At 39.5% G+C, this 19,863-nt stretch overlaps 1 protein-coding gene across 1 annotated transcript; it reads right to left on the bottom strand.

Annotated features, from left to right (window-relative positions):
* Positions 1-4,789: 4,789 nt before the first annotated feature.
* Positions 4,790-19,863, bottom strand: LOC103362092 (synaptotagmin-10-like). The gene is made up of 7 exons (XM_008288356.1): positions 19,662-19,863; positions 18,581-18,974; positions 15,474-16,035; positions 10,226-10,346; positions 9,828-9,999; positions 7,806-7,935; positions 4,790-5,019 (listed from the first exon to the last, which is right to left on the bottom strand). The coding sequence occupies exons 1-7, from the start codon at positions 19,861-19,863 to the stop codon at positions 4,948-4,950; spliced, it is 1,653 nt and encodes a 550-aa protein (XP_008286578.1). The 3' UTR covers positions 4,790-4,947.

Here is a 19,863-nt window from a genome sequence, read left to right on the forward strand (position 1 = left end):
GGATGGATAATTCCCCCCAAATCATGGCTAATCCTGCAGGTGCACTGTTGACGCTCGCCACACAGCCTGTCCAATCTCCTCCTAAGTCTTCATAGAGCGCTGGTGTTAAATACCCAGCACAAAAAAGCATTCAGGAAATTACAAAGCTGTAATTACATGCATCACCACATGGAGCTATCAGCCATTGCTAAGTAAAGCTACAACTCCACTCTAAATATGGGTTTAGCATACAGATAGTGGGCAGCTTTCATTGCCAAGGAAACTAATGCAACACCCCCCCTCCTTTTGTTTGTTTCCATCCAATATCATGGATCAAAAGAAATTTGTGCTGCATGTCACGCTGCATGAGAGATCAAAATGTTCTCTTCATGTTTCACCATCAAACGGATGCTGGGTGAGCACGAAGGAGCCACCTATCTCACAAGCTTTTTATTTCTTAAAAGCACAGACCTCGTCTCGCTCACTGGAGTGGTTATCTAACATTTGTTATAGCCGTAGTTCAAGGACGCAGCCTGGCGCCAGCCGACCTCAGGCATAAAGAAAAACAAGCGTTCAGAAAAAGACAGGGGCTACTTTACTATCCCACTTTTAAGTGCCATTAGTTGTAACAGCTGTGAAATGAATCACTGCTCTGCATTTTTTGGAAAAATTTTATAACAAATATTCTCTTTCTACTATTTCAATAACGGCTGTCCAGCACACTGACGGAGTTGTTTCATTTTGAATAATTATGCCACTTTAAATGCAGACTGCACCGCCTGTTCTCCACTTGAGGGAAAAAAAGTACTTTTGTTATTGTCTTGTTAGTGTTTATTATTGTCTTGACTGCATACTAAGAAACCACTTATAAAAGGCTCGACTGGCATTGCTAGACAAATATGGTAATATAAATTAGTCTGGAATCCCTCCCCACGGGTGCTGTAAGCGGGTGTTGACCAAAATGCTGCTGGTTGCAGTCAGATAGACATGCAGCCAGTCAGAGCAATGAAAGTGCTGCTGGCTCTTCTGTAGCATTGTATCAAAAACTATATCAAAAGATCTATCCCATTAGATTTTCTATATTCTCATCTTATCTACCACAGCGGCCACTATTACTTCTGTTTACACTGTTCATATGCTTTGCTGGTCTGGCATGAGCAGCATCATGCACAACAATTCAGACTAGTGAGAATGACATTTGAGATATTTGCAACAGTTGTCCAACTTAAACAAAAAAAGAAAAATCAAATATCTCAATCAGAATAATGTTATATCCTGAATAAAAATTGTGATTAGCTACAGTGGCACTACTGGATGAGACAAAATTAAATTTTAATTCTGGATGGTGAAACTCAGCTATTAAATTTTAAAATGAGTTGTCATAGTGTTTTGACAAAACAGCCTCATGTAAACAAAGGACACAACTTTGACATTTCAAGCCAAAGACTCACTTATCCCTGCAAATGGAGCTTCTGAGTATTGGACAATGGAAAGAGATTTCCCACAAGCTCTGTCTGCATTAGCCTACAACTGTGTTTGTATATGGACTGTAGACAAAAATGCATAGAAAAAATATGTTTAAAAAACAAGCAATAAACCTTGTCAAAGGGAGTTTAAGCTCCTTCTTTCAAGCTGCTGCCACATTATGCTCAAAATAAAGACACTCCACTTCAGACACCTGTAGATCCTGATAGATTCCACTGGACTCTCCTAATGTTGGCCCTCCCAAACAAACAGAGACACTCTGTGACTCTTCATTTTTTATTTATGTTGTTAAAATACATATGAAACAGATACAATAAATGATATCCCAAATGTTTACTTTAAGTTGTTACAAAAGTTATCACAAACTGTACACATCATGACAGTAGTTGCAGTTGTTCTTGCTCGATATAGATTCAACCAATAGGCAAACAAATACAGCTCAAAGCTCTAAACTCCTAAACATGGAATAACTTGATAAGGTAGAGTTGGCTTCACTGAGTTTCCAGTTTGACCAGTTGTTCACAACTATTACAGAATAAATTTCACTCGACTACAAGTCTGAGCTGTTCAAAGTGTCACCAAACAATAGAAATACATTGTGATGTCTCTATTTCAATAAGTTTACGACAGCTTCTTAAATTTCACTTTTCAATATGTACAAACGGTGCCATAGACAAGTATATATATACAACTGTAAACACAAAGTTCAAAATTTTAAATACTCTAACACACTCATTACTCACATTTTCCTTCAAAGAGTGTTTTTTTTTTTTAAGTGGTGACAGGCATGCTACAAGTAAAAATATTTCTTTTTAATATTAAGCAGGGGCAAAAAGCATCATTAACTGCATGTGCAAGTAAGATAACAGTACATAGCCTTTTTTCTATTTGCTATGTTGATTTCTTATTAGTTTCTTATTACTCACATATAAGGAGAAGCTGAGTTGATGATTCGTGTTAGATGGACTGAATGTAATTCAGTATGGCTCAATGTAAAACATACATAATGTCTGCAAATGTTAGACTGCGTGTGGAAGGAATGTATTTATGAATTAGAATTCCCTGACTTTATAACTGCAGAGGAAAAGATGTAAAATAATTTTTTTTCTTGCTCAAGTGTTTAGATTGAGATTGAGGTACTGTATACATTAATATATGTTGGCAAATGACCTGTTCGTTAACATCCTTAGCTGCAGTTGTTCCTGTAAAGCAATGTAGTCAATGTGTAATCAGTTTTTAGAAACGCTGGGTTCCCAATTTCAGAAAGACAAAAGCCACCTTCTCTTTTTCTGTTGCCCAAAATACCAGCTGAAACTACCTTGCTGATTATTATTTCCAAAATAAAATGTCAACATACTTAAGGGGTCTTCAATATGCACTGACTACTACATGTAGGATATCACGCTGAAAGACTGAGGCCATGTCCCAAGTAAAAAATTTAGCATCTTTACACACTGATAATCCATGTTGAAGACATGGCCTTGTCCTTTTACTCCAGTGTCGAGCAAGTTGGTCAATTATTTGTCATCATAGAAGTATATTAAGGACAAATGTCAAAGATGACTACTTTTCTTTTAAGTTCAAATGCCAAACGTGAGCTTACAAGCAAGGTAGAGGTCAGATTTATGCATTCTTGTGTGTGCTTCCAAACTCTGCTCTTTCACTTTTAATATCTGATGATAAAACGCTTTTAGGAAGAGAACTAACCAATTTGTCTGCGATTATAATAGTACCTCAGATAACATGTTTTCCCATTACCCATCAATCAGCCACAACATTAAAACCACCAGTCTAATTAAGTCCCTCCTGTGCTACTAAAACAACACTGACCCTACGAGGCCTGGACTCAAGACACCTGGAGGTGTCCAGAGGTATCAGGCACTAAAACGTTATCAGCAAAGTCTTAGAAGTAGTAAAGTAAGCAGGGAGCATTATCCCGCGGAAAGACGCCACTATCACCAGGGAATACTGCTGCCTTGAAGGGATGTGCATCGTGGCAGCTGTGGGTTGTCCAATAATCTAAAGGTTGGTGGTTCAGTGCAGCTCTACCACCGTAGGTGCATGAGAAAACACTGTAAGGCTTTTGAGTCCTGCAAGACAGAAAAGCACTATCTAGGTGCAGCCCATTTGCTGTTGTCTGCAACAGTGTTTATGTAGGTGGTCCCTGTCAAAGAAGCATCCACTGGCTGCAGGACCCATGGTTCCCAGCAGAACATTGCCCAAAGCATCACGCTGCCTCTGTCAGCTCACCTTCTTCCTACATCGTATTGTGCAGCCAATTTGGCTCTTGTCAAAGTCACTCGGATCTTTATATTGCCCATTTTTTTCCCCAATTCCAACATATTCCAACTTCAAGAACTGTTGACTTGCTGCCAAACCACCCCATTATGAGGCGCAAGATAATGATTGTTACTCACTTTACCTGTCCTTCACCTGTGGCTTATTTGTTGTGGCTGATCGGTATAAAGTAGGACAAATTCAACAGAGCTGCTAAAGTTAGCCTAAAATCTTCTGTGGTCAAGGATAGGACCCAATTCAGTATTGTAGAATATTGCCCATTGGGTTACTATAGGTAGTTGTTAGCAAAGATAACAAAGATCATCCCAGATATCCATAGAATGTGGAGCCTAAACACTGACATACATAACAGTGTTCATTAGTATTACGTCACTTTTAACTCAAGCTTTTTCTGACTAATACTGCTTCAGTTTGCTTTTATGAACTGAAATTGATCTGGTGTGTACAAAAATAAATACCACTTTGTCATTTTTAGGTTTTTGTTAGGTTCAGCCTGTTTTAGAAACAACTTTACTATGAAGTTATTACAAAGACATGTTCATTTGATTGTTGTTAATCTCTGTACATTTGTTTGCTACATGTATCTGCTACTGTTTCTCTAAACATGAGAGTCCTGTTGGCCTGTTGTGACTGGTGGATTTTCTGAGAGATTTACCCAGCCCTTGTAGATACAGTTCCCCCCCCCCCCCAAACCTGGATCATGAGTCACTGGATTTATTGACTGTTTCTTAAAGTAAGTGTTTTCATGGCACTGAGCAGCGTAGCCCTTTAACTTTGTGCCATTTTGAAGTAAAATGGTAACACACTAAAGAGCTCTAGGGCTAGAAAAATGTTGCTCAAAATATTGAAAGGTTTTACTAAGGACTGCTTATAGTAAGGCCTACCATTCATGTGGTCTGCGTAAATGGATGGCAAATGAACAATTTTGAAGCAAGTGTATGAAAAACTGACTCTTGAACTGAGTGACTGTGAGTGCTGTGCATAGCCAGCTCTGTAGAGCACTTGAAAAACTTGCATTTGAATCGATACATATAATGTCAGTACAACCACATCAGAAACATATCGGGTTGAGTTTCGTTTTCGTACAACATACTCTGAAGCAAGTGATAGGCAACACGACTTCTCAGAAACTAAACAAACGTCTGGTTTCTTACGGAGGTGATGTTCTGACTCTACCTGCGATCATCAGGGAGTCTGTGGAGGTTTGGGTGAAGGACACGAGCCTTGACTCTCAAAGCTTGCTGCTCTTCCGGGCCACTGCAAGGCAAAATATCACAAAACACACAGCTTTACAGAGGTATGCCATCGGTTTTTGGTAGTTAAGCAGGTATCTCTCTAATCGTGCAGTCTCACTGTGATCATAGGCAAATTTAGTCCAGCTTGGTCAGATCTTGCTGCAAAACTTTTGAACAACAAAACCTGTCGCCAGGTTTGAAAGGCACATTATCTTTTTAAAAATAAAAAAATAAAAACTCCATTTATCAGAAAGAAGCTGTAAAGACACAAAAAGTCAGCAGATTTTCTACTTTCACATGATCCTTGAACGAGAAAGTCAGCCAAGCCTGAAATTGTGACATTTCATTGGTCTGTGTTGTTGATCATGGTCATGTCTCACTTGGATATTCCACTAAAATAATCATTTTTCTCTACCTGGATTCTGTAAAACACTAACAGTTCCAGGCTCCTGTGAGGCCATTAGTGACTTAGCTGTGATCTGCAGTCACATGACAAAAATTCAGGGACTTTTCAGCTGAACTGGGCTGAACTACAGGTTGTGTTTACACAAAGCATAGAGGAAACACTTTAAAAAAAAAAAAAAAAAAAGTCAAATTTTTAACTTTAAAATTGTGAGTTTCAACATTCAAAAATTCAACAAAAAAAAAAAAAAAAAAATGTAAGTAGTAAAACCTTTATAGTATCCCCATTTTTACCAGTACTGGTAATGCCTGTGGGCACTTGGAAAAATGTAAAAAGAATGAAAAAAACTGTTATACTGCACATTTTTGAGTTCTCTTTACTTTTAGCCATGATTGTGCTGTTTCCATAGAGGCGCAGAACTTTAGATTGAAGTAAAAAATGACGAGAGCAAAAACACCCAGACGCTGCTTGAGGTTCAGAGGGTTTTCTTTTTGTAGCTACACTTACATTATGTCAAATCATGTCCCGAGTGTCCTGAGTGTCACAGAATTACTAAATGGATCCGTAAGCCACCTTCCTGGTTTTCATGTGCATGCTCGGTATTACATGAATTCACCATATGGAGTACAGCTTTTAACACATGATTCTTTCGAGCTCACGGGCCAGTGTGTGCGTTTGTGTGAACTCATTAGAGGCCTCATCTCCTGCTTCTTTGTTGATCAGGGTAACGTCTCTGTCATTAGAGAGTTCTGTTTTGGTACCACTGCACACAGCAAGCCCAAGAATAGATCTGTATACCAAGTCAGGCTGTTGCTCACTAAAATGAGCTGAGTATTCATGATGCAAGTGTTTTAATAAGAGCTACACGTTTTTGTTTTTTTTTTTTTGCCTATGATCACAGATTTTTTTTTATCAAAGCCTGGAGTAGTTTTACCACTAAAAAAGTGTAATCACCTGTATTTTCCTATTCGTCAGGTACGGAGTGGGTGTGGCAAAAGAGGAAAAGAATTGATAACATTTAAAATATGAAAATACATTAACTGAAGCAAAACAGCCTCTGTCAAAAGAAAAAAAAAAACTTCCAATAATTTTAGAATCGCCTTAGTGCCACATGTTATTTTGTTAGAATGCAAAGCAGTCACCAGGAATCACCTGACTGCAAAGCTGGCAACTTCTCTGTGAGTACAGGAGTAACTGCTGCTGATGGAGAAAACACTCACATGTACAAGCTGACTGCTCATCAAAGCTCCCTGTGTTTGTTTCTGTGTTAAATGCACACATGTTATATTCATTGGAGACCACCTTTGACAAAGCTAGGCCAGCTGCTTCCCCTGCAAAATACATTTGCTATCTCTGTACTGAGCACATAGAGATGAAATTCACCTTCTCACTGGACTTTGGGCAAAGCAGCTAATAAATCTCCCCAAATCTGAAAATATCCCTTCATGCTCATTGTTTCTTTTTAGTCATTTTCACAAAGAAAATGAACAGGTTTTTAGAGGTAGACCGGTATAAAACCCTTTAATCCCAGATTAAAATGTCAACAACTTGTTCTGCTTGCTGATAGTTTAGAATATGCTTGCAATTGCAGCCACGGTCCCTAAAACTTTAGAAGATAATCTTTGAAAACCATGTAGTAAATGATAAATACATTTTTCACTTCTGTTTTTGTTTTTTCCAGAGTTTTACAACACTGGTGCTCTCTGGTCGAAATCTTTTGTTTTTTTACCTAGGTGTGGTCATTTTTTTTTTATATAGTAGAATATGTTTCTTGAACAGAAACTGCAATTGACCAATCGTAGTCTCAAAAACATGGATTCAGATTCCAGGGTTACATACAAAACAAACAATTCTTACTAACAATTCATTGTTCTTTTTTAGAATCAATTTCCACATTGATCGTGTACGGCTGAATTACTCCAACTTGCCATTGTGCAGTGTGGAGTGGTTTTAGATTGTCTGAGCAGAGCTGTCAGTGAGCTGGTGTGCTTGAGCTGCAATGAGTCGGGAGGAAAAACTAAAAAAGGTTGAGAATAAATAGTTGTGCAGAGTTTCATTTAAACCACTTTAAGACAGGAAGGGATTTATGGGAAAACATTTAAATGAGTAAATTTGATACACTTGAAATGAGTTTTAAGGGATTTATTTGACAACCGCAGAGAGAAAATGGAAAACAAAAATGACGTGCTTTCTTTCCATAAGTAAGAGAAGGAAGAGCTGAATAACACACAACTGCAATGACAGAAAACTTGACAATCTGATGTGTTGTTGTTTTTCCATGCAGAGCACTGTGTGTATTCTGGTTGACGTTGCATTCAAGAGCTTCTGAAAAGCTCTGTAAATGTGGGTTATTTGAAAAAGTGGGGAAATGGAGTGAGGAATAAAAGTAGAGAACATGTCTGTACCTCTCCCAGAGCATGCCAGTGTGTGATGGGTTTCCGTGGGTAAGCCAACATTTCGTTCCAGTGATCTCGTCCAAGGCCTTCAGCCTCTGGCCCAGTGCGACACACACCGATCACCTCATTGTGTCCGACCCTGGTAGTAATAAAACACACACGTTAACGAGTAAATGCATGTTTTATTTTATTTGAACTGTCCTGTAAAGAAACTGTAAGTTTGTGAAGGTCAAAATCAATAAATTTAACTGACCTCTATAACATAATATGAGTGGAGATCAGAAAGCGCAGAGACCACACCTGTATAAATCTCGCACTGCAGATGATTTAAAATTGGCCACCATCCCTGCTGAAGGAGTCTCCTTGTGCAGCTCTCCTACAGTGCTTGCAACGCTTCCTAGAAATCCTGTTATGTAAACATGTCAAGTGCCATCTGCAATGAGCGCTGAATCTCCTAAACTGTGTTAAAATGGCGACTAAAACAAGTCAGAGGGAGCCAAATCTAGCGAGGAGGGTGGGAGGGGGAGTGATGATTGGGTTGTTGTGGCCCGTGCATAATCACCTCAGGAACTCTTCCTTGACAGTCAAACCCTGAGGGACTCATTTGTGGTGCACTCCTGACCTGATACACTTTCTATGATCTTAACCTTGTCTCCACAAAATTACGTTCCTGTACAACTAAACTGCAGTCTCAATTGCATTTTAAGGGAAGTGTAACTTGGTTTTGAAATATATGTATTTTCTCACCTTTGACATTGTGGGAACGGTGTTCAGTTTGAAAGAACCACGTATTTAGTGTCAGAAAGTAGGATGAGATGGAGGCTTAAGCCTGTGTCTGGACTTTCACCATAAAGACCAGGGGGACAGACGAGGGACCATCAGTCTTGGGTTTAAGTTTCGTTTTCTGCTGTTGTTTCCTTTTAGTTTTACTTACTTTCTGGTTAAGTTTATGCACCAAAACAATGAAGTTATGTTTAGGAATATATCATGCTTTGGAGAACACTTTTACATATTGGTTTAGGCACCAAAATTATTTGGTTAGAGTAAATAAAAATATAATACTTTGGGTTGAAATACGACCCTTTCACTACATGTTTGAAGTTTCCCCGGTCATGAGTCGCTCTCCATTAAATACGTAATTGGTTGACTAAAAAATGAGCTAAAAGCTAAAGCAATAAAATAAATAAGAAAGATTTATTGATTAGAAATGTGTTATATTACAACAAATTTAATTCGGCATACAATAGTTTTCTCTCCAAATGTCACTGAGAATGCATTTTAGCTGCATAAGAATTACATTTTGTGGAGACTGAGTTGCCAATCATCGGAGACTTCAGGCTCTGCCACTGTGAAAACTGCTGTTTCTCCTCATAGTAGTAGCTGCAGACCCTCCACTCAACATAAAGCCTGGTTAATCCCAGGTACTGACTGACACAGAATGTGATGTTTGCGTTCTGTTCCGATTTGTGATACGTGAAGAAACCACAAATCCACAACCACCAGTGGTCACAAAAATGTGTGCAACACTGGTACTGCCGTCAGATTGGACACCATGATCAGATTGGAACTTTTTGATCACCTCTCATAAAAGCGGTCTACTTCACTGTAATTATCAGTCTCTGTATTAAAGACTTTTATTGATTAAAGGCAAACTCTAATATTTTGTTTCTGCACCCACAAATGTCTGCAAATGTTCCTCTTTACCTACCTACTCTGTTGACTTTAGGTTATAACATAAACTAGACAACCCTCAGGAGAGGGATATAGTTGCTCCTGCCAGCCATGGTACAGCATTTTTTAAAAAGTGACCTTTGACGTCCAGCTGAGCTGTTTTTTCATGGATTGACCCCAAAATCTAATTATTACGAGGAGAGGCCATTCCTAGCTCACCTGTGAAATATCAACTGGTTAGACCTTAGCGCTCGAGCTAGGGACTGTTCACAGACACATGGGCAGATGGACACACAGTAACATACAGTACAATAAGTACATCATCATGTACATATAGTATAAATGGAGTATTTAACTCACCGGTCGTAATCCATCACCATGATGGACAGACTGACTTGTTCCACATTCTCTGGGGGAATGTCGAAGATGATGGCCTCATTGTACACTGGATTAAGTGTGCTTTTCTTGGTGGTTGTTTTTCGCTTCTTAAGCCTCCGTCCATCACATATCAGGTAAACCTTCACATACGGATCTGGGAGACACCAGTTCACTGGTATTTATTTATTTGTTCATTTGCACATGTTGAAGTTAGAGTTAAATAGGATTAAACCAACAAAGCTAAGAAACAAATACCAAAGGGAAGCTGTTAAATGTACCTTGAACCCGTCTTTTAATACTTAGGTTAGGTACAGTTAAAATACTGACTAAGACTTTTAATTTATAGCCAAATTGTGCTTTTGATGTGAGCCTTGTTTTACCTGAAGAGCCTGTGATGTCCATGGCTTTGAGGTTCCTGCATTTGATGACTGTTAGGGTCATTCTCCCTGCTGTGGGGAGATAGCACAACGAGTACATGATCTCTCCCAGGTCAATACTCTCCTGGTGGACAAAAAAAGAAAGACACCAGAATCCATTTAGCACATTTTAAATGGTTCAGCCACATTCTGTGAATCAAAATGCCACAGCAGAGGCATAAACAGGTCGGCGTGTAACCAATCCAGTCTCACGGCAATTCGTGAAATAGTCACGAAACTTGATCTATTGATTCGCGTCCAGGGAAATGATTTGCCCAAATTTTTCGTGTCCCTGGCACAAATTTCAAACCAATACATGTCAGCTGGGATTATCTTTCCTGTCTGGGCCACGTTTTTTTCCCCTATTAGACAGCGCATATGCTTTGATGTTTTTGTAGTTCTTTTCTTCCAACAGTCAGGCATTAACCAGTTTTCCTGTTGTTTCCTGTCCCCACTAATAACTATAGAGATCACTATAAAGATGTGTGCGCCCACACTGACCAATGTTAACATTTTGTAAACGTCGGCGCTGTGTATAAACTCCGCATTCATTCAAATAGAAAAAGGCAAAAACGATATCGTTCATAGCTATTATCGTTTATTTGTGGTAAAATATAAGTGCTTTTACTGTGTTTGGGCTACATGCTCGTCGTCACTGTCATTTCTCTGCAAACGAATACAACTCTGAAAAGAAGGACACATGAAGGAACACAGTGACCAGAAGATGTACTGTGATGGCAGCGTTGAATAATCTGACTGTTGTAAGGGAGAGGCCAGCGGTGGGGAATGTATGTGGAGCTTTGTGAAGCTTTTAGCTCGCTCATCAAGACTGTCTACATTCGCTGTTAGCTCAGCCTGGCTTCTTCTTCTTCTTCTTCTTCTTCTTCTTCCGAGCACATATTTTCCCCAAACACTGCCAGTGTTATAAAAATACCACAATACGATGTACTCTTTTACACTTATTTCATACTACACGTATTATAACTTAACAGTAGCACATTTGTCAGTACTTCAATCCGTTTATATTAGTCTATTAATACAAAAACACAACCGTAGTTGTAAACCCCAAGAAGAACTACATATTTCATGGCGTGTCCAATCATGTTGTATTGTAACGCCACTGGAAGTTGTAGTTCTTTCCTTCAAAATAGCCGTTTCTCCTAAATGTAGGGTGAAATATAAAACTTTAAGTGCAGTTAGGGGTTTAAATTGATGAGGAACACGTTTATTTGGACTGACTTTACAAATGAAATTCATACATATAGGTGAAAATAAATTTTTACCATTTAATCTCATTTAATAAGAAAAAGCAATGAGTAACTACAACAGAAATTAGGCCTTGCTTGTACATATATGTGTATGGCTCTTAGAGAGTGTTTATAACATAATCGTGTATTTATGGTAAATGAGAAGCCATGGAGTAACTGCTACATATCTTAACACATTTTAATCCTTGATTTTTTAAATTCAGCTTCTCTCTTAACCCCCCTTGTGTGATTTGGTCCTTTTAACCAGTTTTTAACTACCTGTCCTTTCTGTACATTTTTTTTTTTTCAGTGTGTATTTACATGTGTTTTCATGCAGTTTTTATTGTTTTTACCTGGGTTTGCCCCGTCCTGTCTGACATTTTACCTGTATTTTATGTTCTACTTGTCAAAGCACTTTGTGAAATGTTCTTAAAGGTGCTATACAAATAAAGTTATTATTATTGTTATTATTGTTGTTATTATTATTATTATTACATTCTGTATAGCCATATAGCCACATGACTGTTGTTAAAACACATAAATGAGTGTAACCCTGAAATTGTTTTCCTGAAGAGATAAAGCAGCCGGTAAGGATGTCCTCAATGTTGGGGTTAGGATAGTATGAAACAGGATTTAACCAGGAAAACATCTTTAATGACGCCAAAAATGACCTCCATGGGTTCCAGCAAGTCAAAACAAAGCTTTCATTGAAGAATTTACCCACTATGTTGAACAAAATTATTTTAATTTAATTTTATCCACTTGAACTTCACACGTCTCCTGGAAAACTACACTTGACACAGGGCTGGGTCCAAAGGGGGGGTAAAGCGAGCTAAAAGCTTCACAAAGCTCCAGATACATTCCCCACCGCTGGCCTCTCAGTTACAACAGTCAGAATATTCATTGCTGCGATCACAGTACATCTTCCAGTTGCTGTTTTCCTGCATGTGTCCTTCTTTTCAGAGTTGTATTTGTTTACAGAGAAATGAACATAATGACAAGGTTTTAAATTTGTGCTGGGAACCCCGAAAAATGTGGGCAAATCGTGTCCCTGAACACGAATCAATAGATTAAGTTTCGTGACTATTTCACAAATTGCCGTGAGACTGGGTTGGTGTAACGTAGGTCACATTTGGTCACCAGTACTGAGCGTTTAATTAGCGTGGCATCGTAGGCCATTATGATATCTGTCTCTTTCAATCGTTCAGTGCTGTATAGGCAGCTGAAATTAACTATGCGTCTTTTTTTATTTGTCACCGTTATCTGATCTGCTAGATGTTGAGCACTAGGTTCCTAATTGCTGTTTCTGGGGATGCTACTGTTGGTTGGTCCAAACAGACATATCTTAACAGTTATTGGATGGTTTGACATTTAGTTTTGTACAGACAGTTACGGTCAACAGAGGCTGAATTTTACTTTGTATTATAAGTCCCTGAATTTCCCTCTCTGGTAAAAATCATGTTTTTTTTTTTTGTCTTGTTAACATGTTCATATGGTGTTTTGGTTTTTTTTTAATACTAGAAAACACATCATTACAAAAATAAGTAGTAAACTCTATGACTGAGCATTTTTACTTTGACAATGCAGTGTACTGATGATCGTCTCAAACTTCCATGTGTAACAAACCAAAGGAACTAATTCTGCCAACTTGAATCACTACAATATTACAACTGTGTAGTGTACTGTAGTTTTCTAATGCTTGAGGCGGGAATATTCGCTCATTCTAGAGGAAGCAACAGTTTAGAGTTACATCTAAGTCATTTTAAGGCATGAAGGGGTTATTTTCATTGAAAAACCTTTAAATATGTAACTTTGATACACAGAAATAAGTTTTTACGGTTTAAATTAATGACCGAAAAGGAGCCACAGTGGGGTTGACATTTTTGGTTTTTAGAGCAATATTTAAAAAAAAACAAACAAAAACATTTAATCTAACACCATCATCAGGTCAACATTTTAGCCCGTTTGTTTAATTTGCTTTAATTAAAACATTTGTTTTTGACCAAATCTTCGAATAGCTGATGGCATTCGTATTACCAGCTGTACTTTATGTTAAGTAGTAATTATTAATTGTTAGCATACTTACATGGTAAACTAAGTATCTGATAAAAATCAACATATTAATATCACCACTGTGAGCATGTTAACTTCACAGAGCAGCTACCACGGCTGTCAGCTTTTCATTTTGTCTGATAAGCTTTACTTGCTAAGCTTATCAGGGGTTTTATTTGCTATCAAAAGAAAAAACAGTGCTAACATGTATTAAAGCTGGAAAGTAAAGTGAAAATATATTAAAGTCTGGCGTAAAAGTCATGATTTCAGTATTAATCAACACCGTGAAAGTTGTAGGTACAGGTTGTTAAGTTAATTAAGTTAACTTAGTTAATGTTGATGTTGTTCATTCAGTAGCTTTTGCTAAAACTTGTGCTAATTCTGGCCTTTCATTACAGACAGTATCCAGCCTGAGTTATAGTTGTTATTACTGTGCTTCCAAACCTAAACATCCCTGTTCTAGCAAGGTAGAAAACTTTGTGATGACTCATTGCAAAGAGCAGCAAAGAGCAGCAAAATTAAACATTTTACATCTCGCTTTTGAAACCAACAGGTCAGGTTTTTTTTTATGTGAGAACTAAACTCCATGAAAACTGAAAACCTTGAAAGCAATACAGCAATTTTCTTTGTAGCTGAGCAAGGTTTTATCTAAGACTACATTTTCACACTTGTTGGCAGCACAGGTCTCTGATGTTGTAATGTGTATAATTATAGTCGAACATAAAGTTGAACAAATACCTCGTATTTTACAGTCCTATACTGTCAAACCCTTTGGAAATGCTTCATGTATCATAAAAGCTCTCTGTTAGACGTACACATACCATACAGTAACTAAAGCCCATCTAATATGTGATTGGTTGGCTGACAGTACATTGATCGAATAAATGGCAAAAACATGTTGATTTGAAATGTATTTGTGATGCATCAGAGACAAATATAGTCCAGCAGAAAATGTATTTCTCTCAGGATGTAAAGATTAGTTGTATAGGAACGTATTGTTTAGGAGACAGGGCTGTGTTGGCATAGTGTAGCAAGTCCTTGGAGCTTCAGTGCACCAAGTATTGAAGGAACATCAGCCTTGAATAATCTCCTTGCAGTCTTTGAAAGTAGCCTTAAAACCACAAATGAAGGAACAGATGCCTGAAACCACTGATGTGATCATTTGTTATAATAAACTTTGACAACCCTAAATATCTGTGCTTTTAGTAAACAGCAACATACATCAACCTTCTCATGTGAAGGCAAATAAATACCTTGAACATTTTTTTGATAGACAAAATCCAGTTGAGTTCATCTCTGTGCAAAGTAAAAATGTGTTGTTTTTCTACAACTTATTTAGTCGACAGAAGCTTCAGTGACCTGAAAACAAAGGCTTAGTGTTTATAATATGTATTGTTTTATCAGTAAAGCACAGGCTAATGAGCAAATTATGATTAGTGTTAATGCAGAAGTAAATGCATTCGGTCTAAATTACTAACATCTTCTCTGGAAGGAGTTCATATGAGGACAGGCTGCCTGCAGTACTCTGTTTGTCTACCTGCATTAGAGATTGATTGGTTGTCATATGTACCTGATGCTGGATATTTTTACTCTCATGTTGCTATAATTACGTCTGCAGAATACCCAGCAGTTTCTGGAAAATGTGTGTGGGTGTTTGCCTGATGAAATGCATTTCCCAAAGCATTTGAATTATACAGTGTGTTCGACCTGCCACTTCTGTGGAAAAGAATTGAAGAGTTCAGGCTCTCAACACTCAGTCAGGACAATACTTCTTGATCAGACCTTTCCATTTCCATTCACTACTTGTTTTAATCTCAGTGGCAGCACAGAAGCTTGGTGCAACATTTTTTGTACAGCAGCATTGTCCCCGTATGTGAGGGTTTGGCAGTGTCTTAGTGTAAACACCTACTCACCGTAGTTGCTGCGTGGATATCCTTCCACACCACCGCCTCCCTGGAAAGATCAGAGAGTTCAAAGAGGTTGTCCACCACCACCTCGCCAATCATGTCGTGGCTAGTGAACCGATCAAAGTCGTAGACGCTGAAATGCAGTTTGCGGTTGCAAAGCTCGTCGTACACCACGGGGAAAGAGAAGGTCTCATCAAACATGGGGTTCAAATTCTTGCGGTGGACTCGCGTCTGGAACTTCTTCTTCCTCTCAGGTAGCAGGTAGATCTTCACGTAGGGGTCGGAGGTGCCTGTGAAGTCTTTGGCGGGCAGGTCCAAGGCCTTGAGGATTCTCACCACCAAAGCCTGCTCCTCGTAGTCGTAACGAAGCGAGAAGCTCAGCTTTCCACAAGTCTCCACGGGTTCTTTGGCCTCATCCTCTGAGTCCACAGACTTCTGCTTGTAGAGCTCTGGTTTTATTCTTCCAATGCTCACTGTAGAAGACTGGCGGAGAGGCACTGTGTCCATGCTAAAGTCAACGCTGGTGACATTCATCTGACGAGGCAGGTGGCGCCGGAATGAATTGTGCCTGTTGAAAAGGGTAGAGGGCATCTGGTAAATGTCTCGAGTGTGTTTGGTGTTACGCATGAGTGGCTTTGTTGTGATGGGTGCTAATGGTTTGTCAGGAGAGAACTACATCTAAAAACCATGCATAATAATGTGGAGCTCACATTACAGTTTGGTGGAACAGCTTAGAAACCACCATCGGTCTTTAGCCCTCAGGACAAAGCACAAACATCGAGTATAGCAGCATATAAACTTTTAGTAAACCTGATACTCACCCTGATATACTGTAGTGCCAAATTACCAGAGGCCTAAAGTAGCTGTTGCTCCCACTATGACTCAATCCCACTTAGCAGTGATAACACTTCTAAGGGCAGAGATATCAATGTGATTGATGTAACAACCCCAATATTGTCCTTTTGAAGCTTATTATGTGTGTAGTTTAAAATCAAGACATCACATACTTGATTTTTTTTAGACTTAAAGGAGACACACTTCAAATCCAATTCATTGTTTTGGCAAAAAAACAGCTGGTTTTGCTCAGAAAATTGCACCAGCAATATTAAATCACAATGGATGAAATCGACAAACTTTTGCCACCACTCTCTGTGATTTTTGGATATCAAAAAACCTCTCCTGCATTCATATTTAAACCCCAGTGCCAATTACCTGAATGCTGCAAACCAAACTTCAGGAAAATTGACATCTTTTGAGAAAACCACTGCTGTGATTGACTCGCCAATCTTGTCACCTAGCAACTGGCCCTCCTCCTTTCTGACAGTAATACAATCACAGTGATCTGGCAGTCATGACACAAATGATATGGCACAAGCCATACGCAAAGCCTACAATTAAATACTACACTCAACTATTGTACATAACATAAAGAGGTGGGACATTGTCTAAGAGCCAGCACAAAATGTAAAGGAAATGGGAAACAATGCCTGAAATACCACAACAGAGTCACTCATTGAACACAGATTAGCACTAATAATTTGCTTTAATGCTCGTCATATTTGCATGTTGTCAACTTTTAATCCAACTTTAACCTACACAACTCAGCCCTCGTTGGGTTAGTGACATCGTCGTTTGTCTTCTCCTGGTCTCGCTTAGCCAAGCCATTCTGTAGTAGACAGTGGTGTGGCTGCACTTCATTATCATTCTATAGGGGAAAAAAACTATCCGAACAACCTTGTTTCAGATTTCTGTAAACCAATCATAATCGTCTTGGGCAGAGCTAAGCCCAGGATGCAGCAACAGTGTCCCCTCAAAATAGTGAGCCTTGGTCTTTACAAAAGAAAAGCAGCAGCGACTGGGCTTTCATCCAAATATTAGCAGTGATGTAGGGAACTTTGAACTTGCATAACTGATTAGTGGTTTATGCTACTTTTGTCTTCATCTCCTGACAGCATGAAACATGTACAGTACCACTTGATAATGAATACTAGTTTATTCACTCCAGAGGAGTTAGTGGAAACAAGCCACATTTATTTGTTTGCTTGTTTTTGTTTTGTTTTTCGCCGTATTTCAAAAGTATGTTTCAAAATTCTGCATTTGAACCCAGATAATTGGCTGACTGGCTGGTCATCAGTTTTCATACAAATATTACGAAGACCATTATTTCCATCAACAAGTCATAAATGCTTTAAAAAGGAAGTCAGGACCATCCCGTCTTTTTCTTTGGTGTTATAGCTTTAATATTCTATAGCGTGTTAGACCACTTGAGCTAAAATTAGACCTGAAACAGTAATTGAGCTACTGTTGCATGTTGTTTGCATTTAGGACGTTTTGTCATTCAAAGGAAGATAATCAGTGAAACCGCTGCCACATTAAGTCAAGAATCAATGTCACGAAAGTAGGCGGAAGGTTTGAGAAAGTAGGCGTAGTAATCTTTAACCTGGCCTTTCTGCATCACTGGTGGGTGTGTAATTTATAAAGACCTTGGTGGCAGTATAATTTAATTAACGAGCCAAACGACAAACCAAAGCAAGTGTCAATAACGACTTTTTCTAAGAAACTGAGCACAGCTGCCTGGTGTGTCTCACAAGAAACCAACCTTCCACTATGACAGCTCCCTCCCCACAGCAATGCTAATTATGGACGTTCTAGTTTAAACACAGTACTGGAAAACAAAGAGAAACACGAGCTGATTGTTTAATTACTGGGGTTGCTTCCCGTCGTTACCATAGCAGCTTGACTCACACATACAAGTGATTATAGGGTTCAAACTGCGGTAAGAGGACATTTCAGACATGCTTCAGAATTAGATATTTTTCATGTGCAACAGCATCTCAAGGTCACCAGCCAGTCACTGATGATCTGCATGACACGTGCCAAATCCACCTCGGGCACAGTGGCAACGCTGTCACGAACTGTCAGCACTGTGTGAGCATCAGATATGTATGAGGCAGGGGTGGGTAAAACAAACCCCAAAGAGGGCTTGAAAAGGCTACTATTCTACAGTAATTGTAAGCAGCAGTATGCGCTGTGTATAAATAGCCACCATTATGTCCTCAGTGCAGGGGTAAATGGGGAGGGGGGCTGGCTGCAGTTGGTTAATGTGAGGGTACCTGGAGGAGGACGTTGGCTCAGTGGTCTGCCTCTGGATTTTAGCCTGCTGGCTGAGCTTCTCCCTCAGGGCTGTTTGCACCTCGGCAGGGATGTCCGGAGACGTCTGGCTGATCTTCATGGCCGCCTCCAAGAGCTTGACAGAGCTCCGTCCGTTCGCCTTCACTTCCAGCGGGTACTTCTTTTCCACCTCCGCCACTTTACACTCCGTGACCGCCGGGGAGTTGGGTGGAGGCATCTCGGGGAAACCCACATGGAGGCCATTTTCAGCGTGGGCTGACAGAGCCTTGCTCCTCCAAATGGGCCAACACAGCTTCCAAAACACAAAGAGAGAGACTACCAACAGGGCGAGGCCACAGAAACCCACGACCACAGCAAGGAGACTGATAGAGATGTCTACATTTAACCCACAGAGGAAGACGCAAGAGGGGACAAATAGACAGGATAGGAGAAGCAGGCGAGGGACAAAATATGACAGACAAACATGCAAGGGAGAGGGAGAAAAAAGGAGAGAAAGCAAGCTGTAAGAAAGAGGGGGCAGCATATGCACCTGTTTGATACAGCAGGACAATATAAAGTCATATAAAACTGGAGTTAAAGAGCCACAGCAACAAGAATATCACATGAAGAGGAGAGATATCATTCTGAGCTCCTGTGTGCTGCAGACATTCCTGTTCTTACTGATGTTTAGATGCAAAGTTTGCACAGACTGGATATGCAAAGAAGCTTAATTCAGCTCATACATGCAGCTCCTTAAAACGGGTCAATAAACCAGACTGCAAAGTGAAACGGAGCAGCGTGGTGAAAGAAAAACAGATCATTTCCCCTCAGTCTGTTTGATCACCTGTTGCTATTTCATCAGTGCGCACTGAGCTGCTGCTGCAAGATGCGTAACAGGTAGATGAACACTCTCAGAACTGCTCGACCCGATAAAAACAAATCAAACCAAGTAAAGTTTGAACTCGTTTCGAGTTTGAGATTAGTTTCTCCCTTTCTCTCCAAAACCTGCAACTAACTCGGAAGAACAGAGGAAAGTGATCAATTGAAAAGGTGGGAAGAAAATAGTGACTTTATTCCATTTACCTGCATGTCCTTTACCTAGTATGTTGCTCTCCAGGGGGAAAATATCCGAACATTTCTCCCGGTCGACGTGCCCCGTGAGACAAAGTTCCGTAACGATTTGGAGAGCCCTTTGGCACAAGGTGATGGTGTCATCCGTCCGGACACTCATGTCTCTCCTGTTAAGCCATTGCACGCCGGAGGAGCCGGGAGGGCGGCGGTTCAT

The sequence above is a fragment of the Stegastes partitus genome, unplaced genomic scaffold (assembly GCF_000690725.1).
Source record: "Stegastes partitus isolate 25-593 unplaced genomic scaffold, Stegastes_partitus-1.0.2 Scaffold555, whole genome shotgun sequence".
Lineage (NCBI taxonomy): Eukaryota > Metazoa > Chordata > Actinopteri > Pomacentridae > Stegastes > Stegastes partitus.